Source organism: Cygnus atratus, chromosome 5 (genome assembly GCF_013377495.2).
Source record: "Cygnus atratus isolate AKBS03 ecotype Queensland, Australia chromosome 5, CAtr_DNAZoo_HiC_assembly, whole genome shotgun sequence".
Taxonomy (NCBI): Eukaryota; Metazoa; Chordata; class Aves; order Anseriformes; family Anatidae; genus Cygnus; species Cygnus atratus.
In genome coordinates, this window is record NC_066366.1 from 5,033,391 (window position 1) to 5,054,438 (window position 21,048).

The window sequence follows — 21,048 nt, forward strand, 5'->3', positions numbered from 1 at the left end:
AAGGTTAGCAATGACAGAAATTAAGTCACTAGAAAAAGGAAAAAGAATAAACCTGGAAAAGAGTCTACAGAAAGCTCCACATTCAAGACTGAATTTGTAGTAGTAAAGAGTTATCGGAAGCCAAAGAAATTATCACTACGCCTTAGCGGCATGCTCCATTCCATGTCTCACTCGTGTGGTTATTCAAGTTCTAGCACGACTTTCAGTGAACCGGGGCCAATGCTCAGTGTGTTAGGTACTAACACGGTTTGCTGGCTTGCACATGCAGACAGCTGTGTGGAAGCCGAGGGCTTTAAGCTATGAGACATTCCCTCCAGCAGCAGTGTCGAGTCCCCTTTTTGTCCGCGCTAGCGGTGGTGCAGACGCCCCGAGCCGCACCCCACCGCGGCGCTCACAGCTCCTGCCAAGGCACCGAGTGCCTCCTAAACCCAAAAAGCCAAGAAAGAGAAAAGAGACGTGAGAGGCCGGGCTCTGCGGGGCCGGAGCCGCTCAGCCAGGCCCCGGTACGGGGCGAGGGGCGGCGACCGGGCTGGGTGCCCGGGGAAGGGCCGGGGCCGGAGGGCGGGCCGGGGGCGGCTGATAAACCCCCGGCCGCCCCTCCCGGTAGGGCTCAGCCCTGGGTGCCAGTAGCGGCTGGTGCTGAGGGCTACGGCTCTGGGGAGGCCACTGCTGTTGTTCACATGGAGGCTCAGCTCCTCGTCGGGGCGCTGCTGTGCACCTGGCTGCCGCCGGGTGAGCGTCGAGCGGGGGGCAGGAGGGAGGACGGGGCGACCCCGGCCATCGCTAGCGTCTAACCCAGTGCCTTTGCCTTCCAGCTCTGTCCCCGTGGGGAGCCAGGGCGCAGCTCCCTCCCGGCGGACACCTGCCGCTCCTCAGGTAAGAGCCAGCCTGGGTGGAGCGGGGCTCCCTTCTCGCCTCCGCCGCTGTGCGCGGCCGAGGGGGTGGCAGCCCGGGGTGGGGTGGGCTGTCCGAGCCGAGCAAACGGTGCCCTCTTCTCCTGCCCTCAGCACAGGCAGCGCTGCTGGGCCTTGGAGAGGGGACGGCCTCGTCGCGGCCACGCAGGTAGGGAGTATGGGCCGGGCGTCGTGAGGGGGCGGCAGGCGGGCATGATGGGGTCAGGCGGTGGGGAGCGGGCTGCGATGCTCCTCAGGGGAGCTGAGGCTGCCAGGGTGTCTGGCTTTTCTCTGTGAAGTCACCTGGGAATAGAGCAACCTTCTCTTGTGGTTGGTGGCTTTGAACCAAAGGGGGACCAGGGCCCAAGGGGTGATGTGATGCTGTTGTTTGTTGCCCAAGATGGTGCCTTGCATTTCCCACCTAGCGCTGGTGTGAAGTGAGGCTCCTGTGAGGAGTGATTACTAGTGCTGCTCTGAGAGATGTCTGGGTTTTCATCTGGATAAAGTTCCTCATATCTTACCTGGACAGATATGTACGTTACCATGATGCTTCCAGTGTTTCTGGTGACTGTTTCACCATTTGTGGTTCTTCAGGACTTGTTCAAGCAGCATTGAACATCTTTTATCTCTGCCGTAAGGAATGTCAGTCATGAACAGAACAAAACTTAAGCTTTCAAGCGCTAAGTAGCGAGGGAAGAAGGTAGCTAGAGCTTCAGTCCATTCAGAAATAGTTGTGTGTCACAGGAAGTACTCTTGCTCTGAGGAAAGCTGAGGTCTGATTTGGCTCATCCAGCAGGGGTTACTTTGTGTGAGCCTTTTCAGTTCCCTGTAAAAGTAAATGAGCTGGTGGTATCGGGTCGCTACAACCAGGTACTGGTTTTTGGATGTGGTTTATCTTGGCAACCCAACTGTATCATTCATGGTATGTTGCTGAAATGTAATTAGGGTGTGTGGTTCCCACTCCCTTGTTTGAGGGTGGGAAAAGGAAAGTTTGCTTTGTAGCCCTTGTTCATGGCTCTGCAGAGGAATCTCTTTTGTTTCTGCTTTCTCTCCTCTGTTTTAGGGAAAAACCTCAATGGAGAGAAAAATGTGCCACATAATTGCAAATGGGTAACAGAATCAACCACTGATAAGACCGAGTGCTTACAGATTGAGGGACCCCCAAGAATTCAACATATAGCAGTAGACTCTGTTTTTGTTCTGTGCTGGGCTGCTGAGGATAAATCTTTCAATTAATCTTCTGTAAGAAATACGTTTAGGAGAGAGGAAAAATAATAGTGACAATGAAGAGTAGTTTTCTAGCCATTTGAACTGTCTGAAACTAAGAGTAAGACATTTTCACACGTTTTTACATGATTTTGCATTCCATAAGCTTTCTTGAGAGGAAGAGGCACAGCAGCACTAAGTGTTGGTTACAACTTCTGCAGAGTTCATGTTCATGAAGACGTATTTGATGATATAGTTTAAGATCAGTTCTCAGTCAAAGACGTAAATGAATATTTAAAACGTAAAATGCTTGATGTGTTACAAGTGCTTTGCAGAGTCATGCACAGGACTGAGAAACTGTGATGAAACTTCAGGATGTGAAAATTAAATGCAATAAATCTAACATCCTCAGATGAAGTTACATAGGCACAGCTGGTGTTTATGATTTCATTGGAAATATTTGCTTGGTTACTTGTATCATTCTTTACATCAGTTAATGCTCTATACTAATAGGTAAAGAAAACTTAGTGATGAATATGTTAATGATATCTGTACTCAATAAACTACCACATCACTGAAATATAACCATTGTGCGGATGTAGCTGTTGCTCTTTAAAATTCCCAGGTGAAATAGACGAAGAAATGAAATGACATGTCAGTAACACTTGTTACTGCAGTAAATAAGCTACACAAATGTAATTAAATGCATCTCTAATAAGTTAAGTCTTATCTTAATCTTCCAGGGATAGAAATGGTCACATTGACTTGAGAAACATGGTGCTTGCCCTAGATGTAGGCAATTCTAGAAAAAAAGATGGGAGGTTATTGTGAAGATAAGTAATGCATTTTTAATTAAGGTATGATAATTCAAAGGCATACTTTTACCTGTAATGAGCACGGCAGTATAATAATGACAAGAATATTATAGGATTATGTGTAACCTAAGTAGATCTGCTCATCCATTTTACTGAGTAGATTATATAGGCTGAATTGTCTTCTGTAATCTGATGTATTCCTGTCCTTTTTTTTTTTTTTTTCTAAGGAGGAGATGTAAATATTTAAGTTATGAGAAACTCTTTAAAGAAATTTGGAAGCAAGATCCATGCTGTTACTGCTTTCCATTCTGCATGATGGCTAGTAAATTTTGCAGGAGCGATTATGTGCATAATAAACACATTATTTCCTTAGAACACATTTTCTACAAGAGCTGATATTCAAATATGTTTGGAGCAGTGTGCCAATTCTCAGATACAGTTTCCTCCCCCTCCGTTCCCCCCCCCCCCCAAAAAAAAAAGTTGTTGAAAGTAGGAAAACAATGTCTACATAGTTGTGTTTTGTCCTATTTCTTTCCACTGTTAAATTGTTTCCTTTAAGATGGGTTGTTTTTGTTTACAAGTTTCCTTGACCATGGATGTTCAAAGGTCCTTCCAAAGTCATATCAACATCACCTCTGTGTATAAATTTAGCTTTTGATGTAGTGCTGCTTCTCTGTAAGTGGAGTAGCCAGGGTCATAAATTTGAAGTACAGTGCTAAAACTTCGCCCCTGTAAGAAGAGAAGAAGATACTGTTACCTTCCCATGCCATGCCATTAGCTGTGAGCTGTCCTTGGGTAAAGCTGTCTAACAAAAATGTTGTTCCTCTAATTTACCTGTTAGATGCATAGTGACCATGACTGACTGTTAAGCTGTTGACAGCTGTCCTGTGGGTTCTCTCTCATCCCTCTTATCCCTAGGTATTGATGCAAGTTCCTGCCATGGGACTTGGTTGAAATTAAGTCTATTCCGGCTTCAGAAGTGATACAAGTGCCACTGTAAATAATTTGAGTTTTGAAAGTGATGGGGCTGTGATTGACACCACTGATAGGTGGAAGATGAAAGGATGAAATGGAAGTTGGATTAATAGATGAATATGGCAAGAGTGGAGGTATTGGAGAGGTTGGTGGGAACAGAATCCAAGTATTGTCACGTGACAACTTATGGAAGTGATTCCAAAGTGAAGTGGGCTATAAGCATTAGGATTCTGAAGGGGTGATTTATTGGAGAAAGAAAGCTTATTCACCACAATGTTGATAATTCATACGAGAAAATTTGAGATGCCCTGCTGCTGAAGTTTGAAGGCATTGGAGAAAGAAAATGAGATTATTTTTTTTGTCATATATTTTTTGGAGTGTTAGAACAACTTGGAAAGTTTAATATGATGGTAGGAAACATTTTTGAAAACTTATTTGGGTGTTGTCTAAAGAATTTGGGTGTTGTCTAAGAATGTCTAAAAAATTTAGAATGAGAATGTTTAGTGATTTGTGCATGCCTATATTGTAAATGATTTTAAATAACGGTAACAGAGTGGATGAATTTTCAAAACAGCAGAATGTTAACATTGAGAATAATGGTAAGTATATGTGCTGGTATAGAGCCTTTATATGCTGGGGGTGGAAAGGAATATGGAGGGGGTACAGAAGAAAGTTTATAGGCAATTTTGGGTATTTTGGCTTAACTGGCTTAGAATCTGCATGCTGTCTTCAGGCATAATGTACTTTGATACTATTTTACTGGAGTCATTACAGGGTGACTGTACTTTTAAGTATACCATATGGTTTTTTGATAAATTTTTGTTAAGTTGATATCAAGTAGTGAGCTTACTAAAAATGGTCAATTGATTGGTAGACTATGAAGAGACGTTTAAACTCTTGGTTATAGCTGCTTAAATAGCTCTCTTGTCCTTTCTGAAAGGAGCCTGGAATGGCAGCTCATAATGCTTCATCTACTACAATATCCTTGTCTCAGAACAGAAGACTTCACAGTATGAAATGTGGACCATCTAGTAAGTTAAAGTTTTTACATGAAACAAATTCAATGTATATTCTGCATGACTTAATTACTCCTATGAAGAAAAACTAACAAAGCTCTGCATAACCAGGCTCTACCTTGATTGGTCTCAAAAGACTACAGAAGTATGGCTATTTATCACGAGGCTTGACCTAGCTTTAAGTTAACAGGTGCTTCTTGTTTGATCATTTAAAAGGCTGTCTGTAGTTGCTGTGTCTTCTGACAAAGCTTCTAGCAGGGCAATCTGCTCTTGTACTGATATACCTAAAAGTGTGGATTGCTGCCTAGGTGCTGTTAAATCACTTGTCTTGTGTCTGTTGCCTGCTCCGAGGTTTCTTGTTACATTTTGGCTGATGTAATCTATGGGTGTTTTTTGTGTGTGCAATCTATAGGTCAGCAGGATGAGGTCCTCTAAGCCACCAGGTGGTGAGCACTTGAAGAATTTGCATCTTTGCTTGTTTGGTTCATTTTATTTTCAGCAGTAAAGTGGACAGGCTTAAATATCTCTGCTCAGGGGTAAATATCCTCTGTGTTAGCTCTTCAGTACAGCTTTTTCATGCTTGTCCTGCACAAAGGAGAAAGATGATTCACAGCAATTCAGAGTAGCTTAGTAGTTTTCTTTAGCTGAGAAACCTCAGGTTTCTCTTCAGCAATCCTGGTTGGTTGTACTGGATGTAGAACCTACCTAGTAGTGTATCATCTGGATTTGCATCTGCAGGCTTTATAGTGCAAAATGCTATGAAGACTGGATGGACTGGATTCTTACCAGTTGTGATTAGGGTTGTCATCTCCAAAAGCTTCAATATCTGTCCTTAATTAATACTATTCTCAGAAGTTTTTGTGAAGCACGTATTGGAATGTGGGGGAATAATAGAATAGTTTAAAGAAGGATAATCTTATTTGAATAACGATTGTTACTTTGGAACCTGTATAGTCAATGAGCAAATACTGTATGCACATGCATCTGCTATGATAAAATTGCTCTAGAAATACAGCCGTCTACACTAGTAAAACTCCCTCTGCCTTTGAATTGCACCAGCTTGTTGACCAGAAAGTAGCTTTTTCCTTGTCTCTAAGTTCTTGCTTACTTCTTTGTTTGTGTTTTCAAAGCAAATAAAGCAGCTTCCAAAGAGATGTGCAAATAATGTCCAGATGTGTTACTATAATAATTGAATAAGTGTAGAATTACTTGGTTTGTTGTATTTCTTGCTGTGTGAAAAATTCTTTTAATGGCACAAGTGGATTTGATGTTCTGCTTCAGACAAACCAGCTGGAGAAAAGATTTTCAAGATGTGCTATGCTACTTTAACAGAACTCTTGCAGGAGGTCCATGTGTGAGTTTAAATCACTTCTTAAGTAGACCTAATATTTAAGCAAGTAAAGAACAAATCTAAAAGTAGGGAGAATGAAAAGAGTAGCAAGTATTTCATGCTAAATCATCATGTCTGAGCTTTTAAAGGAAGATGTGGTTACGACAGAAAGAATTAAGTTTTGTTGCCCTCTGTAAATGCAATGGAATGAACTTTGTCTTCTCTCCAACATATTTCTATGGGTCAAAATATTTCATAAAGACTTTGTTTCTGATGTTCTTGCTTTGGCAATAAAATGTTAAGCATGCTTTAAAAACTGATGATTGTCCGTAATTGCAGGCAAAGAAAATCAGGATTATTACACTTGATAATCTTCTGAGTGTAGGTATTCCACTGTTTACTTTTTAAAATCCAAGTAAATTCTCTGTTGCATGTTTGTGAAAGGCACATATGAAAAACAGAACCCAAGAACAATCCATTCTGCTTTTTTGAAAGAATTTTGATAAAGTGTTCTAAATGCTTAGAACAGTAGATCAATCTTGGTTCTTCCAGTTTGAAGAGAGATGCAAGCTGCTATAGCTTTGGCCATGGACTGGTATTTGCACCAATTTGGAGATATATGAAATAGTAAAGCTTTTTTTTTTTTTTATTTTTAAACCAGCAAGGTAAGTTATCTTCTTTCTCTAGTTTTGTGATGTCTCTGAAAATCAGTCTGCAGCATACTTGGAAAACTGATTGCCAGAGACTTATTTAATCCTGCTGGAGTCACTCTTACATTAACATCGTTCTTGCTTCCTTCAACTGTCTGTGTAGATAAAACTGAATGTTTCATATGAACTTTTTGTATGATGGGTGCATGATTGATTATACACTAAGTCTCTTTACTATTGTGTTCTATTAGTCAGATATGGGCAATTTAGGAAGTAATCTCATGTTTTTTTGTCAATGGAACAAAAAAAGGTATAGTACAAGTAAATATCAAGAGATAAATTGTTAGTTTCTTGTACCCAAAGAATATGGGATTGGTCTTCTCAAATGTTAATCACAGTAATTGACAGCAGTTAACATGCAGCTTACATAGCTGCTAAAGCTGGAACTACCTTCCACATGAATCTGTTTTTCATTCTAAATGAAACAAACCAAACCACAACAAACAAGCACCACAAAAACAAAAAAAAAAAACCTGTGAAGACCTTGGAAAGAGCAACACAAATTATTTCTGGAGTAACTTTGAAACTACTGCTGAAAATTCCTAATGAGTTAAATGCTGCAAACATTCTTGTGTTGAAATGCTGCAGGAGGCATGAGTCTTTAATGCTGAAGGTCACCATTTCTGTAGAAGATACTTGTTCCTTATGTGTGCTCCAAAACTGATGTCGAGAGATGTAATGTAACAGAAAACCTGCAGCTAACTGGAAGGCTCTAAGTAGTGAAAGATGAAAATTACATCCTACTCAATCACCTCAGAATCTTGAAGAAAACTGTACTTCCTAGTGTAATGAGATCTTTGTCCTCATTCCAAGGCTGCATTGCATCCTACTGAAGCCTATATGCTTCAGGAAACTTGTGTCATTACTGGTAGATGCTTTCAAAGACTATCCTGTTGAAGGATAAAAGATACTGCATGAAAGAGTTCCCCATAGTCATAGGCACCTGAAAGTATTCTAGAGAAAGTGTGCAGTGGAAATTATGCAGTTACAAAATATGAAGTTTCAAGAATATTGACTGCTAAAGTACTCGATTCTAAGCATGCCTTCTATTTTTTTGTGATATGAGAGTAGGTCTTAGTTGATGCTTCTTCTGATCTCAGCCTGCTGTGTTTTTTGTCCATTCCAGTTCTCTACAATTGCATAAGAATTTTTAAAAGTCATATTTCAAAGGATCCCCAAAACTGTACAGTCTTTGTCTAGACAATTTCTGCAAGTGACTCTGAAGAGAAGACTCTGAAGACTCTTAAGCCATCTTTGGACCAAAGTTTGTAAACAGGCAGACTTAGAAGAATGTGAAGGAACAGGCTGGACCTTTTACCTTACCTAGCTTAAGTAAAACTTGTTCATTTTGAGATCTCCTCCAAATAAATGTTCCATATTTAAATTTTTTGAAGGGAATCTGATTTGCATTAAACAGTTTTCATGCCATGTCTTAGAAATAACAGTAACAAGCACTTGCTCATGTTGGAATTCTGCTTTCTAATGTGTTTGGTTTTTTTGGGGGGTGGGGGGGGAGGGCAGACAAATGAAGGTCCACAGCAATCAAGAACTTAAGAATCAAGAGTATAATGATGATAATGGTGTATTATGGTGAGGTCAAAATGTGGATGGTAGGAACCCAGTTCCCTGTCATAGTTAAAAATAAAGCATTTTAAAGTTGATTTGCTTGTTAATGTGAATGTCAGACATTTTCTTGAATGTTTTGGCTTGCTTTTACACTTGTGCAAGCTTTAATTTGCATGTCTCCTTGAGTTAGTTATCTTATCTTTTGTATGAGGCACAGATAACTTTCTTTGCCGATATCTTTGTGCTCTGAGAAGAGAGCTATTCTTTATTGGATGAATACCACTTCATGGTAAAGGACTTTACATAATATAAATTACTTTCAGCTATCCTTTTCCTCTCTATAAGTGTATTAATAAATCAGAAGAACTAACCTTGGGTGAGAAAACCCGGACATATAATTGGCTGGCAACCAAAGTATGCTCATCAGAGTAGCAGTAGCATAAGAAACTATAATAAATTAACTGGGCACAATATCATATACACAGCCACAAAATAAATAGGCTCAATAATAATATTGCAAAGTAAATGCTTATTTTGACAAAGATGCAAGCTGTCATTAATCGGTTATCATATAAAATCAGCAGAACTTGCCATCAGAGCATAGGTGAAGAACTCTTGAAAAGTCGGCCAGAGTTGGGAAGGATTATACAGTATTTCAAAAAGGAAGTTAGAACTTACTGTTGTCGGGTCTGTGTGATTCCATTCAAGCATCTTTTTTTAGAGATCTTTTTTTTTTTTTTAGAGCAGTCACCTCTGAAGCTTGGGCACTAATCTCCAGGAAACACAGTGCAAATAGGCTAAATTACAGTCTCACTTCTCTTTGAGACTAATTGCTTGACATTGAAACAATAAGAAGTGGGATGAACTAAAAGAAGAGACCCAGGTACTCAAGGTACTAAAGTGACCTTATTTCACATACTGAGTGGGGATGCAGCCTGTTCAGTAGTTACGAGACCGCTGGAGTATTGAAGGAATGAGAAGAGCAGATAAGAGCTCAGACCTTCTTTAAAAGATAATTCTTCATCTTCACCCTGATCGATAAAGGAGTTTACGACACATTCCTTGTGCTGATGATGGCCATGCTATCAGGGTGACCTGGAGGTTGTAGTGGCCTCATTGGTTAGAAATCACCCTGTTGTTTGGAGTAGAATCCTATTACTGGGGCTTACCACTTTATGCAAGACCAGTCTCACTGATTTTCAGATTCCAACTCAACGAGCTCAACTGGCATAATGTCAAAGGAAAAAAAAGAAGGTGCTAAAGACTTGATAGCAGTTATTTTCCAGTAAACCAAGGATACAAAAATCTTCTGTAAGCTCTCCTATTTTTAACATTGGCTTAAGCTTGATGTTTATTCCCTTTCTGCAGGTGGTACAATGCTTTTCATCTCCTTGTAAGAGAGACGTCAACTTGTGATAGAGAGATCGTATGGGTGGTCTTGTTTAGAGAGCTTATTTTCCTTTAATGACAAAGATCTAAGTGAGCCCTTTGTTATGGGATGTTTATCGCTGATAGAAATACTTCCTCAGCTCTGTTAATTGAGCAGAAATTGATGCACCCAGTTCCTGATTAAAGGAGGCCACGCTGTTTGTAGCAGCAAGATCAGTGGATATGATTGGAATCAACACTATGTTTCTGTTATTACCTGCTAAAGAATTACTCATCTTTATACACAGAGCCCTTCCATGATGTGGAAAGAAAGATACTCTGCAGTGATGTAAAAAGGGATATAAGTAGATACAACAGTTATATTTATCATGTTTGTAGAATTGTACATGCACAGATAGAAGATGACTTCATAAGGAAAAAAAATGCTCCTACGGAGTTATTTGATTTCTAATTTGGATTTGAATAACTCCCTTTTTCTCTTTGAAAGAGAGCATGAGGCATCCTTCCTGGTTACGGCAAACGTCTCCACATCGGCTAACTGTATGCACAATTGAAATAAGTGTAGCTTGAAGCAGGTTACCTGAGCTGTGCTTAAAGGGGAATCATTCAACCTGAAACATCAAAAGGGGGCTAACTTTGTCTACAGCTAAGAGGAACATGACTTGCAGTCTAATGGCAGATTATTGTAGCTGGACAGGCACTAGGGCATAATCTTAGAGAAGCAAAGAACAGAGACCTGAGCTCTGATTACACAGGTCTCACAACACTCTAGATGAAAGAGATCAATGTCTGTCTTCCTTGACAAGAGGAGTAAGGTTCTTGCATTAGTGACAAGATTGATCGCTGCGAGTCTGTAAATGAGTTGGCTCAGTCAGAATAAGTAGGGACTTTTATACACAGTGCTTGCATTATTTTTTTAACAGAACTCACACTGGCCAGGTGTGGGGGGGGGGGGGGGGGGGCAGGGAGAGGGTTGCAGCAGGATTGTTGAAAACAAAGGAATCAAAATTAATCATTTGGATATCTAAAAAGTCTTCATATGAAAGTTATTGTATTTATGTTTTTGCAAATAAGAATGGTTGTAGGAAATACCAAAAAGAAAATCCTGTACTGACAAATTGTGGCAGACTTCAGTAAGCAAGAATTCTGTAAGGTTGAAACTGAAGACGATAATATGTAGAAACGTTTAGCCTGAAGTAGATGAGCATGAAAGATTTTTTTTTCTTTTTACTTAATGATGTAAGTTTCTTGAAGTCTTCCACATTTTAGCTTTACAACCATCTGTGAGCACACAATCTCACAAAGCAGAAGAAACTTTAAATATGACCTTTTTCCCCATGAAATTTCTGCACTTGTAATACTTATGTAAAATAGGTGATGATGAGGTTTGAGGCAGCCTTGCAAAATGTTTTAGTAGCTTTGAGTTCATAAATACTGACAAGTTAAGGTGTGAATTAGATGTTGGGTGCGCAATTACATGGTGTGTACATCTGAAAGCGATTTGTGTGTGGTAGATACATACACAAATCATGGGAGTTTTTAAAGATGCATTTGAAAGTCTTGTGCAAGCTAAATTAGGGGCTTAAAATGAAACTCAAGATTGTTCATAACATTTTTTTTCCTGTTTTCATTAAAAATAAATTCCAATTCTGACTGTTGTTAGAGGGTTGGTTGCTCTCACAGGATATTATTCATATGCATCTTGCTTTCAGATTTATTTAGACCTCCTCACTGGCTACTGTAATGGTGTCTCTACTCAAGTTCTCTAATGCTGGCAAGACAAACTAAATATTTGCTATAAAATATGTTGATAGGATATTGGTATTGTTAATCCATCAATAAAATAAGATTTCTACAAGAGGACAGAAAAAGTAGGGAGGAAAAGCCACTTTGATTTATATTGTTATTGCTGACGTGGGGAATTCAGCATCCATTCAATAGCAGTAGGATGTCAGTGTTCAGCTCTTGCCTTGTTTGAAAGCATTTGTTACCTTACAATCAGTTTATGGAAAAAACATGTCAACCATTCTATAAAGCAGTTTAGAATCTACTTTTGACGTTTGTATATTTAGTGAAAGACAAAACTGAGAATAAAACTTAAAGGTGTGGTGAGCCACGCAATCATAAAACAGTGGTCTGTATTCTAGCAGGCTTTCCTCCTAATTCTGTTTAAATTGCAGATTTTGTAGTCTTTGTTGGAAGTGGAGCTTGCATGAGTTTGCCTGCATCAACAAAGCTTTAAACCCTATTTAGTATAGCTTTCTCAAAACCCTGAAGGTAATGTTAGGCCTTCTTTGTACACCTTTGTTGATTAAACATTCCGTAAGTCAGCGTTTTACTGAAGTGGAAGAAAAAGTCCTTTTCTGTAAATTCTGGTTTTCAGGACATCATTAACACAATTCATATCTCAGATTATTTTTAAGAATATTGTATTTCTAAAGCCAAAAAAACCAAAAAGGATGAAACTTCAGTTTTTCTTCCTGAAATATTTTTTAAGTTGTGTGCTTAGTTCTAGTCCTTAAATATTAGTATATTTATTTTCCAAATTAAGAAGGACTATAGTTTTGTGGGTTTTATTTGTTTGTTTGTTTTTTTGCATAATATGCAATTATTAAAATACAAATGCTTTCCCAAGCAAACTTTAAAAGGTCAAGTGTTAGCAAAATAAGTGAGTATATGATAATGATTAGAAAATCATTTCATCACCACATCTGAACTTGGTAGCAAGAAGCTTTTTTCTGCTTGTGTGCACCTTTCTTTGCACTGTGAAAACTTGACTTGGCTGACTTGTGGGGATCTTCCCGGGGAAAGAAAAAAAAACGTATACCTTGCCCCCTTGTACCACCTTCCCTGCAATAAAACAGATACCTGCCTCTCTCCTCGCTCACACCTGCCATTGCAACTCAAAGTTTACTCTCTCTACAGCAGTTTCACTGTAATAGAAGTTTTTTTCTTTTATTTTCTTAAAAGTTTGTGTCTAATAAAATTAGAAAAAAAAAGTTAGAAAAAAGCGTACCTAAAAGTTGCGACCTGGAGGGAGGACAGACAGTTGAAAGATTTGCAGCTGGGATCTGGACATCTGTGTTTCTAGGGTAGCATGGTCTTATTCTGGTAGAGTTTACCCATGCAACGTTTGCAGCATTCTTTTATGTAGGGCTGTAAGCACCATGCTGTTTTGTTTTGTGATACCTGTTGACTTTATTTATTAACTAAATAAATGGACTAAAAATATGTCAAACTAACAAAAAGGTATCATAGCCATTTTGATTTGGCCTTCTGTAAACATGCAATGAATTTGCAGTATCTGGTTATGTGTCTTATGGTGAAGCTTTTTAAGTATGTTTCTTATTTGTGGTGACCTGTGGGATTCTGCTGGGCTAGCACAGCATTTAAATTCTAAGCTAACATCTGGCATTCTGGGAGTTAAAATCAGTAGCTGAACCGTGTCTTGAGAATGAAGATTATCATTTATTTTTAATGTGCCTTGGTTTTCCACTCAGGTTCATTTACATGTTTTAATGGAGGTGAGTGTGTCTACAGAGAACTCTGTAACTGCAGTCGATTTAATGCAACTGGACCAAGATGTCAGACAGGTGTGTAGAAAGAAAACAGAGTGGGCTTCTGGGATTGCATGCAGGTTCCGACAGCTGCGAGAATGACTACCCTTTTCCTAAACGTTACTTCATCCTCCGCTGTTTTTTCTACCCTCTCTTTTCTGTGATGATTCATCACAGTATAGCTACATTGCAACTACAGATTAAATCTAAAAGCCAGCGGTACTTCTCAAGTGACTCTCTTTTTGTTAGTTTATAACACAGGTGCTGAAAGAGATCATATATGCAGAACATGGGGTCAATATCATTTTGAAACTTTTGATGGACTGTATTACTATTTTTCTGGGAAATCTACATATGCACTTGTGAGACATACTGAATTAGATGAACAGAGTTTTTCTATACAGGTAGGGGACTGCACTTCTACATTCTCTTTTACTGTTATTAAACATGCAAATAATGCAATAATTTTATGAGATTAAAAATAATTTTAGATGATAGTCTGGCAGTCTGGAATGTAACCTAGATCCAATTCTAAAGTAATATATGCTACCAATTAATCTTACACAAAATATAAATAACTGGAAGAAAACTGTTATGTGTACTTTCTAAACCTGCTGCTGCTGTGAAAAGACTGCTCCAAAAGAATGGAAAATTTTACTCATGTTTTTGGGAAGAGTAGGATTATTTGCCCACATGCGGAGGGTGGGATTGTGAGCATTAGTTGTGTAGCATGTGGATTATGAATAATTTAATTAAATCTTAACTTTGACACTAATAATTTTATTTGACAGGTGAATAATGATCCTGAATGCCATTCTTCTCCTTATTCTTGCAAGCGGTCCATTAGTTTATTCTTTTCTGGAGATGAACAGATAAAGATGAGCAGTGAAGTGACCTATAAAGGATTTGGGTAATCATACTTGCGTTTCCGAGGCAGTAATGATAGAATTAATATCATGATACAGTTTTGATAACAGAGATGTAAACAAGGTGACTTATTTGTTGGTAGCTTAAAAACTTTCCAGACCATAGCTGTAATAAGCACTCCCCATCTACAGAGTAGATGGAAGGCAATGTCTAAGTAAGCAGCAGGCATTATCAAGAAATACAACTATTGACATTCACCCTTTGATTTTTTTTGGCTCTTATTTGCAACTTCATTGTTTTTAGTTCAGTTACTCAATATTTACATTAGCGGTTTTAAGATGTATGAAGAAGTCATTAAATTGTCAAGTAACATTTTTAACAGTGTTATTGCTTCATTAAAAGCTGTTTGTTTGGTTTTTTGATTCTGTCCTGTTTCACAGACTACGGTTACCTTATATTATTGGAAACTTACACATCCAGAAACTAGCTGGGTACTTTCTAGTCAGGCACCAATATGCCTTTACTCTGGCTTGGGACGGTACATCTGCAGTGTATATCAAAATGGCACCAGAGTACCTGGGCAAAACACATGGACTGTGTGGAAACAATAATGCTATCCTGCATGATGATCTTGAAACTAGTTATGGTGAGTATTTGAACTAATCCCTGTTGTGTAATACCGTGGGTTTTTTTGTTTGTTTTTCCCCAGGTGAACTAAATGTTATTTTACTTAGGTTTTAATTGCAATGCTAATTGAATTTAATACTTGGAATTTTTGAAATGAAAAATATGATATGGAAATACTTCTGGTAGATGATAACGTTGATGAAGAGGGCCGATATCAGTACGGATGGGACTCTTGAGGGGGGTCATCTTTAAAGCATGCTTATAGCTGGGTACTCTGTTACTTACAGTGGTATTTATACTTCAAATCGTTGGGACCTAAAAGATAAAATTATACTTTTAAATGTTCATTGCCCTCTAAGCAATTTTATATAGCAGCCTGTGGAAGCCTATGATGCTACTAGTGGAAGAAAAATGAATAATTTTAATTAGTGAAGACTGCCAAATCTCTTTTTGATCTGGCATTTCATTTATGTTAATGCTTTCAGAAGTGACCAGTGATTCTTGGAGTCCCAGTTCCTTGGATGCCAACCTCAGACACTTACAAGAGTCTTGGCTTTCAAAAAATTCTGAGTGATGACCTCTATAAAATTAGAAAGAACCAGAGGAAGAAATCAGGCCCCTTAAAAGGTGTCTCAAATGAGGCAATAAAAACTTCTGGAAATGATTGCTTTGGAATGATTAACTTTTTGCTCCTGCTCTTTAAAATTAGAATATTTCTATAGAGTACTATTTTAAAGCTTAAAGTACAATATATGGTAGGTTTCCTTTGTTGTTTAAGCATGCCACTCAATTTTGTAAAGCATCAGCCCTGCACTAGGATCGACCTTAACTCTACTGAACAGCTTACTCACTATAACAAAATGCTTAAATTAATACCAAGATCAATAGCTTGTTGTGCTCATTGCCATCAGACTTTTCCCTACCCTCTCACCCTTCTGAGGATATCTCAGTTGCATAAAGCTGTAATTGGACCACAAGTAGATGCACTGTATACTACTGCCTTTATCCAACTATCTTGGGGAGTAGTAGTAACACAGAAAAGGCATGATAGCATTCATGGGTAATCTGAATACTAATCAATGTCTCTATGATGGATAATACCCTTCTTAACTTGTTTAAAGCTAGCATGGTCATTTCCACTCGTATGAAAAGGTCACACTTTTATTTGGTTAATATAGTTCATTATATTGTACCCTTGCAGTGACCTAGGGATACTTCATTATTCTTGGGGCTTTAGGCTATCTATCAAAAGTTCCATATAAAGGAGCAGCATAGAACTGTGCATATACAGGTTATTACAACTTTTCTTTCCTTTCTTTCATTCAAGGACTACAACAGGCACAGTTCAACTTCGTAAAGCCTTTTTTTTGCCAAATCACGTGACTTGAGTTTGCTTCTTTCTGCTATTCTAAAACCTTCTCCTATATTTACTTCAAAAGGATTTTCTGTGTCTTAAAAGACCAGATCATCTTCAGACTTGCACCTAATTCATTTAGTTTTAGATAGGGTTTGGCTTTCTCTACTTAATATAGTGTTATGATTATTGATATATTTCCCTGGTAAAGCCTATAGAAATGTTCTGCCAAATCACTGTTGACTGTATGTGTGTCTTGTTTAGGAAAACTGACAGATGATGTAACAGAGTTTGTAGAGAGTTGGCAGGAAAATCCTCCACAAGGAACACCCAGTTGGGATAACTCTTTTCTCAGTGAACCACCCTGCCTGACACAAAGCCATGAATCTTTACAGGTTTGGATCTGCACAAAAGGATTATTACAGCATTCTTAGTAGATTAGATTCTTCTTAGAACCAGAATTTGACTCAGTGCTTTGAAGGAGACTGGAAGTATTCTCAGTTCTCCTTTGGAGAGTTGGATTGAGATGGCTGCTAAAACAGTGTTTACCTTGTTCCCTTTTTCCTCCCCAAGTAGTTTTCTGTATGAGTTCATAATTTAATTTTTGATGTTTTGGAGATGTTATACTCTCTGGATAGCAGCCAAAAGAAGCGTTTGAATCTGGGGTTAAATGAGTGAAAAGTTATCAAGTTAGGAATTCATTCTTTTGCTGGTTCCCACTGCTTCCTCTTAGGAAGGATAGGAAGAAGTAGGCATCTGAAACCAGAATGAGAGCATGTTTTATTTGCTAGTGTTCAAAAAATATTTTTGTTACTTTAGTCTGCCATATCAAAGTAGTTTTCCTTGTAAGTAATATTTTGAAGTTACAACCCTGAAATGAAATGCTTTGAAGCTAAAGCTGATGCAAGATGTGTTTTATCTCTGTTGCCTTTTACTACGTGATTTAACTAAAATAAAAACTATTTCAGGTCATCTAGGCTTAGCTGCAACACTGTCTGCCCTTTTTTAGGAAGGGATGTTTTAGTAGCATTGGCACAACCTTGGATAAAGGGTTCAGTGTTAAGATTACTCTGTCATGGACAGTAATACGCTGCTAGCCACTGTTTCTAGCTGATAAGAGGGAAGGAATTCCTAGCCATATCCTGAGAGGTGTCTGTTCTGTTTTTGCATAATATATTTTTCTGCTTAGATTTACTTTTTGAAAGCATTTTCACAACAGCAATCTCTTTAATTTCAGAGGGCATACACTCTGTGTAATATTCTGTTACATCCTCCGTTTGAACAATGTCATGAATATGTGAGTCCTCTTCCTTTTATGGCAAGCTGTACCAGTGATCTTTGCATGTAAGTGAATGTTTTTGAGTAATTCCAAAGTTATTAGAATAAACATTGTCCTTAACATGTACAATTCATTCTCATGATAAACAAAAGTGATGTGATTCTTTTTCTACATGCCAGCTGATATCTAAAATTCCTGTAATAATGTAGAATGCCTTGATTTTCTCACTTGTTTTAGTTTTACTGGCAGAGACTTCTGTGGAGTTGCTTGTTTTCCTTGGTGTAAGGGTGGGCAAAACCAGGCTCAGCTATTTTCATAATAACTTTGTCAGTTTACATTCCTTTGAATATGACATCAGTTTTCATGCTGAACGTGTGACATCATTAGTGTTTCTAATCTTAATGAAAAGTAATAGTGAATAGATGAATTGGGCATCTCTAAGCAGTATACAGTAACATAACAAAAAGAAGAAATGGATTACCTGCATGCACAGAAACTATTTGAATTTATGCTATCATTTCACAATCTGGAATAATGCTTGTCAAAGCAGTTTTGACTGTCTAACAGACGGGTCTTAAAAAAATTTCAATTTCCTGTACCATGATGTGGAAATCTTATGCTTTCTTCTTGCAAGTCTCCTGTTGGATGCTACTCCTCTTGTAAAAATCAAGATCTCTATGAAAATCTCTTTACATTGCTGCATCACTGGTTTTCATGTTTTTATTCAGGAAATTAGCATCAGATTTCAAATATATTGATCAGCTGTCTTCAAGTGTCGCAGAATGTCATATCCATTTAAGGCTTTTAAGCTATTCAAGCAACACAGTACATTAAAATATTATTAATGTAAATACAAACAATGTGATGTATGCAGTGCAGAAGCATTCATGAGGTTATGACTGTGTATTTGAATGTAGGGAGAAAATAATATGTAATTTTTTATTTGTGTAAGGTCAGCAGTTGATAATGCAACTTGGTGTCGAGCATTAACTGAATATGCCAGAGCATGTGCCCAAGCAGGAAAGCCACTGCAGGGATGGCGAAAGCACTTTCAGCAGTGTGGTATGCAGACACTTTCATATTTGGAAATACTGCGTAGTGGTTATATTTTGAAAAGACTGCTCTTCATAGTTTTACTTTGTCCTTCCTCCTATTAAGAACTAATACAGTTATCAGTAAAAGCATAACCGAGGACTCCAATGCTACGTAAGGGTTAGATTTTTTTTTAAGTGTGATCTGTGCTGAGCATATCAAACACATTTTAATAAGCTTGGAGATTTGAAGAACCTTCTAACTGAAACATCAGAGATTCTTTAAGATGATTAACCATCACGTTTTTATCATGGAGCTACTCTCTCAAATATTAGCCAAGACTTCATAGATTTCTGACATATAAAATGTATTGTGGGTGTTCAAATATCTATTTGAGTTACAGTTGAAAAAGTCCTCGTCTTAGAAGTCACAGAAGGTAATTTTGAAGGAGAGAACCTACTTTGTCCACCAGTCTGGAGACAGAAACAAAATTGATTTGTCATTCATGACAGGAATATTTTCTACGTGTTTCCAAAAATGTTGGTTAATGGATATTCTATGATTTCTTATGCTGGTCTCAGAATTTAAATGGTTTTGCTGTGAGAAAGTTTCCCCACACCTCCCATTACGTAATTTAAGATTATTACTTCTTGATGCACTTGCACTGGACAGACTATGAATATACATCTATCCTGTGTGTGTTATGAAAGCCATTGTTTCATCATTAGAGAAAAAGGATACTCAATTGAGTTACCAAAGAGTAAATATCTAAAATCAACATGTGCAATCTATTTATGACTGTGGGCAGCAGCCCAAGAGCTCTTCATTTCTCTATCTTTTTCTGTTTTGTAGTGATCACCTGTCTTGAACCCTTGACTTACAATGAATGCATCAGCTGTTGCCCTGTTTCATGTCACCAGCAATCACAGTGTGTTGGCAGTGAGCTTCCCTGCATTGATGGATGCTATTGTCCAGATGGTAACAGTTTTGATTCTCAAATATGTATTATTTGATTCCATTTAACTTTCTGATCATTTTCCCTCAGGTTTACATATCTACATGGCCTGGCTAGATTCAGGCATTAACAGGAACTCTTTATAAATACAGTGCAAACAGGGTGTGGATGAATGACCGTGTTTTCCTCAGTGACAAGAGCCTTTTCATCAATCTAACAAGTAGGAATAGGTTTCAGCACAGATCTGTATTCTAGCTGTAGAGCTCTGCAGTGCAGTGAAAAACTTGTTATGCTCTGTTGTTAGTTTTACAGAAGAGGGAGCCAGCCTCTTGATTCCCACAGTTGCTGTTTTTTTTTTTTTTTTTTTTTTTTTTTTTTTCCCTGAAGAATGTCTGCAAGGTCAGGTGCATATGAACATTTTTGTCTCATTTTCCTTTTGTTACTGGCTTCCCTTGGGTACATAATCCTATCTGTTCATTCTAGAGAAAATGATACGCCATGGATCTTCAAGTCCTGCCTCTTATATATACACTCACAACTTAAAAGTATGGTCATCATTGTCATACATTTCATCTTGTATGGGATAGTAATCTCTTTTAGCTTCTGGTTCTTAAATCATGGAATCACTGAAAAATAAAACAAAGAAAACAAAAAAACTACTACAGTATAATAAGGACAAACAATGCCTTAAAACATACAGACAAAGAATTGTAAAGGTGTCAAAAAAGAAGCGAAGGGTACCCAAATAAAACAGCAGTTTTTTTTCCCCACTATATTAAACACTAATGATTCATGCTATTATTCACTCACTGTATCTCAAGCAATTTAGGAACTTGGTCATGTAATATTTATGTAATAAAATCGACGTGTATTTTTTCTACTAAAATTACTTCCAAATACCCTTCGCTTTTATTATTGTTTGTGTCCATTTGTGGTGTTCTTTGGTATGCTTGTTAGTTCTCTGTCAGCTCTTTGTAAATATTTTTAATTTTTTCTTGATATTTTATTTCTTCTAGGCTTAATTTATGAAAATGAATTGTGTGTCAAGCCTATGGACTGTCCTTGTGACTACCATGGAAGCTTTTTTGACATAGGCTCTGTGGTTTATGAGGAATGTAATAACTGGTTAGTAATTTTTCTTTTAATGCTGTGGACTTAATCCTTTCATATTCACAAGACAGAGAAGTCCTTTAAGGCCTATTTCACTTAAAATTGAATGAAGTTAACAAGTCATTACAGTTTCTACATACAAAAACTATTGTTCTACAGACATGTTACTAAGAGAAATTTAAAGAAACTATAGAGCTGTTAATGGGAAAGAAGATAAAATCATGCATATTACAGAATACTGAAATGTTTAGTACTCTTTTCATCTTGAACTCTTCCCCAGACTAAAAGGAATACGGAAACCTTAACAGGAGAATTTCAAAACAGAAGAGTTTCAAAACCTTAACAGGAGAATTTATTTGACTTCTGT

At 37.9% G+C, this 21,048-nt stretch overlaps 1 protein-coding gene across 1 annotated transcript in view; it reads left to right on the top strand.

The window, feature by feature from the left end:
- Positions 1-680: 680 nt before the first annotated feature.
- OTOG (otogelin) overlaps positions 681-21,048 on the top strand; it is a 109,486-nt gene continuing 89,118 nt past the window's right edge. The window contains exons 1-13 of the mRNA XM_035550201.1: positions 681-732; positions 816-876; positions 1,008-1,062; positions 4,830-4,920; positions 13,401-13,493; positions 13,707-13,861; positions 14,249-14,367; positions 14,765-14,970; positions 16,570-16,700; positions 17,543-17,649; positions 18,537-18,646; positions 19,469-19,594; positions 20,588-20,696. Coding sequence (XP_035406094.1) covers positions 681-732; positions 816-876; positions 1,008-1,062; positions 4,830-4,920; positions 13,401-13,493; positions 13,707-13,861; positions 14,249-14,367; positions 14,765-14,970; positions 16,570-16,700; positions 17,543-17,649; positions 18,537-18,646; positions 19,469-19,594; positions 20,588-20,696 — 1,415 coding nt within the window. The remainder of the gene's footprint in view (positions 733-815; positions 877-1,007; positions 1,063-4,829; positions 4,921-13,400; positions 13,494-13,706; positions 13,862-14,248; positions 14,368-14,764; positions 14,971-16,569; positions 16,701-17,542; positions 17,650-18,536; positions 18,647-19,468; positions 19,595-20,587; positions 20,697-21,048) is intronic.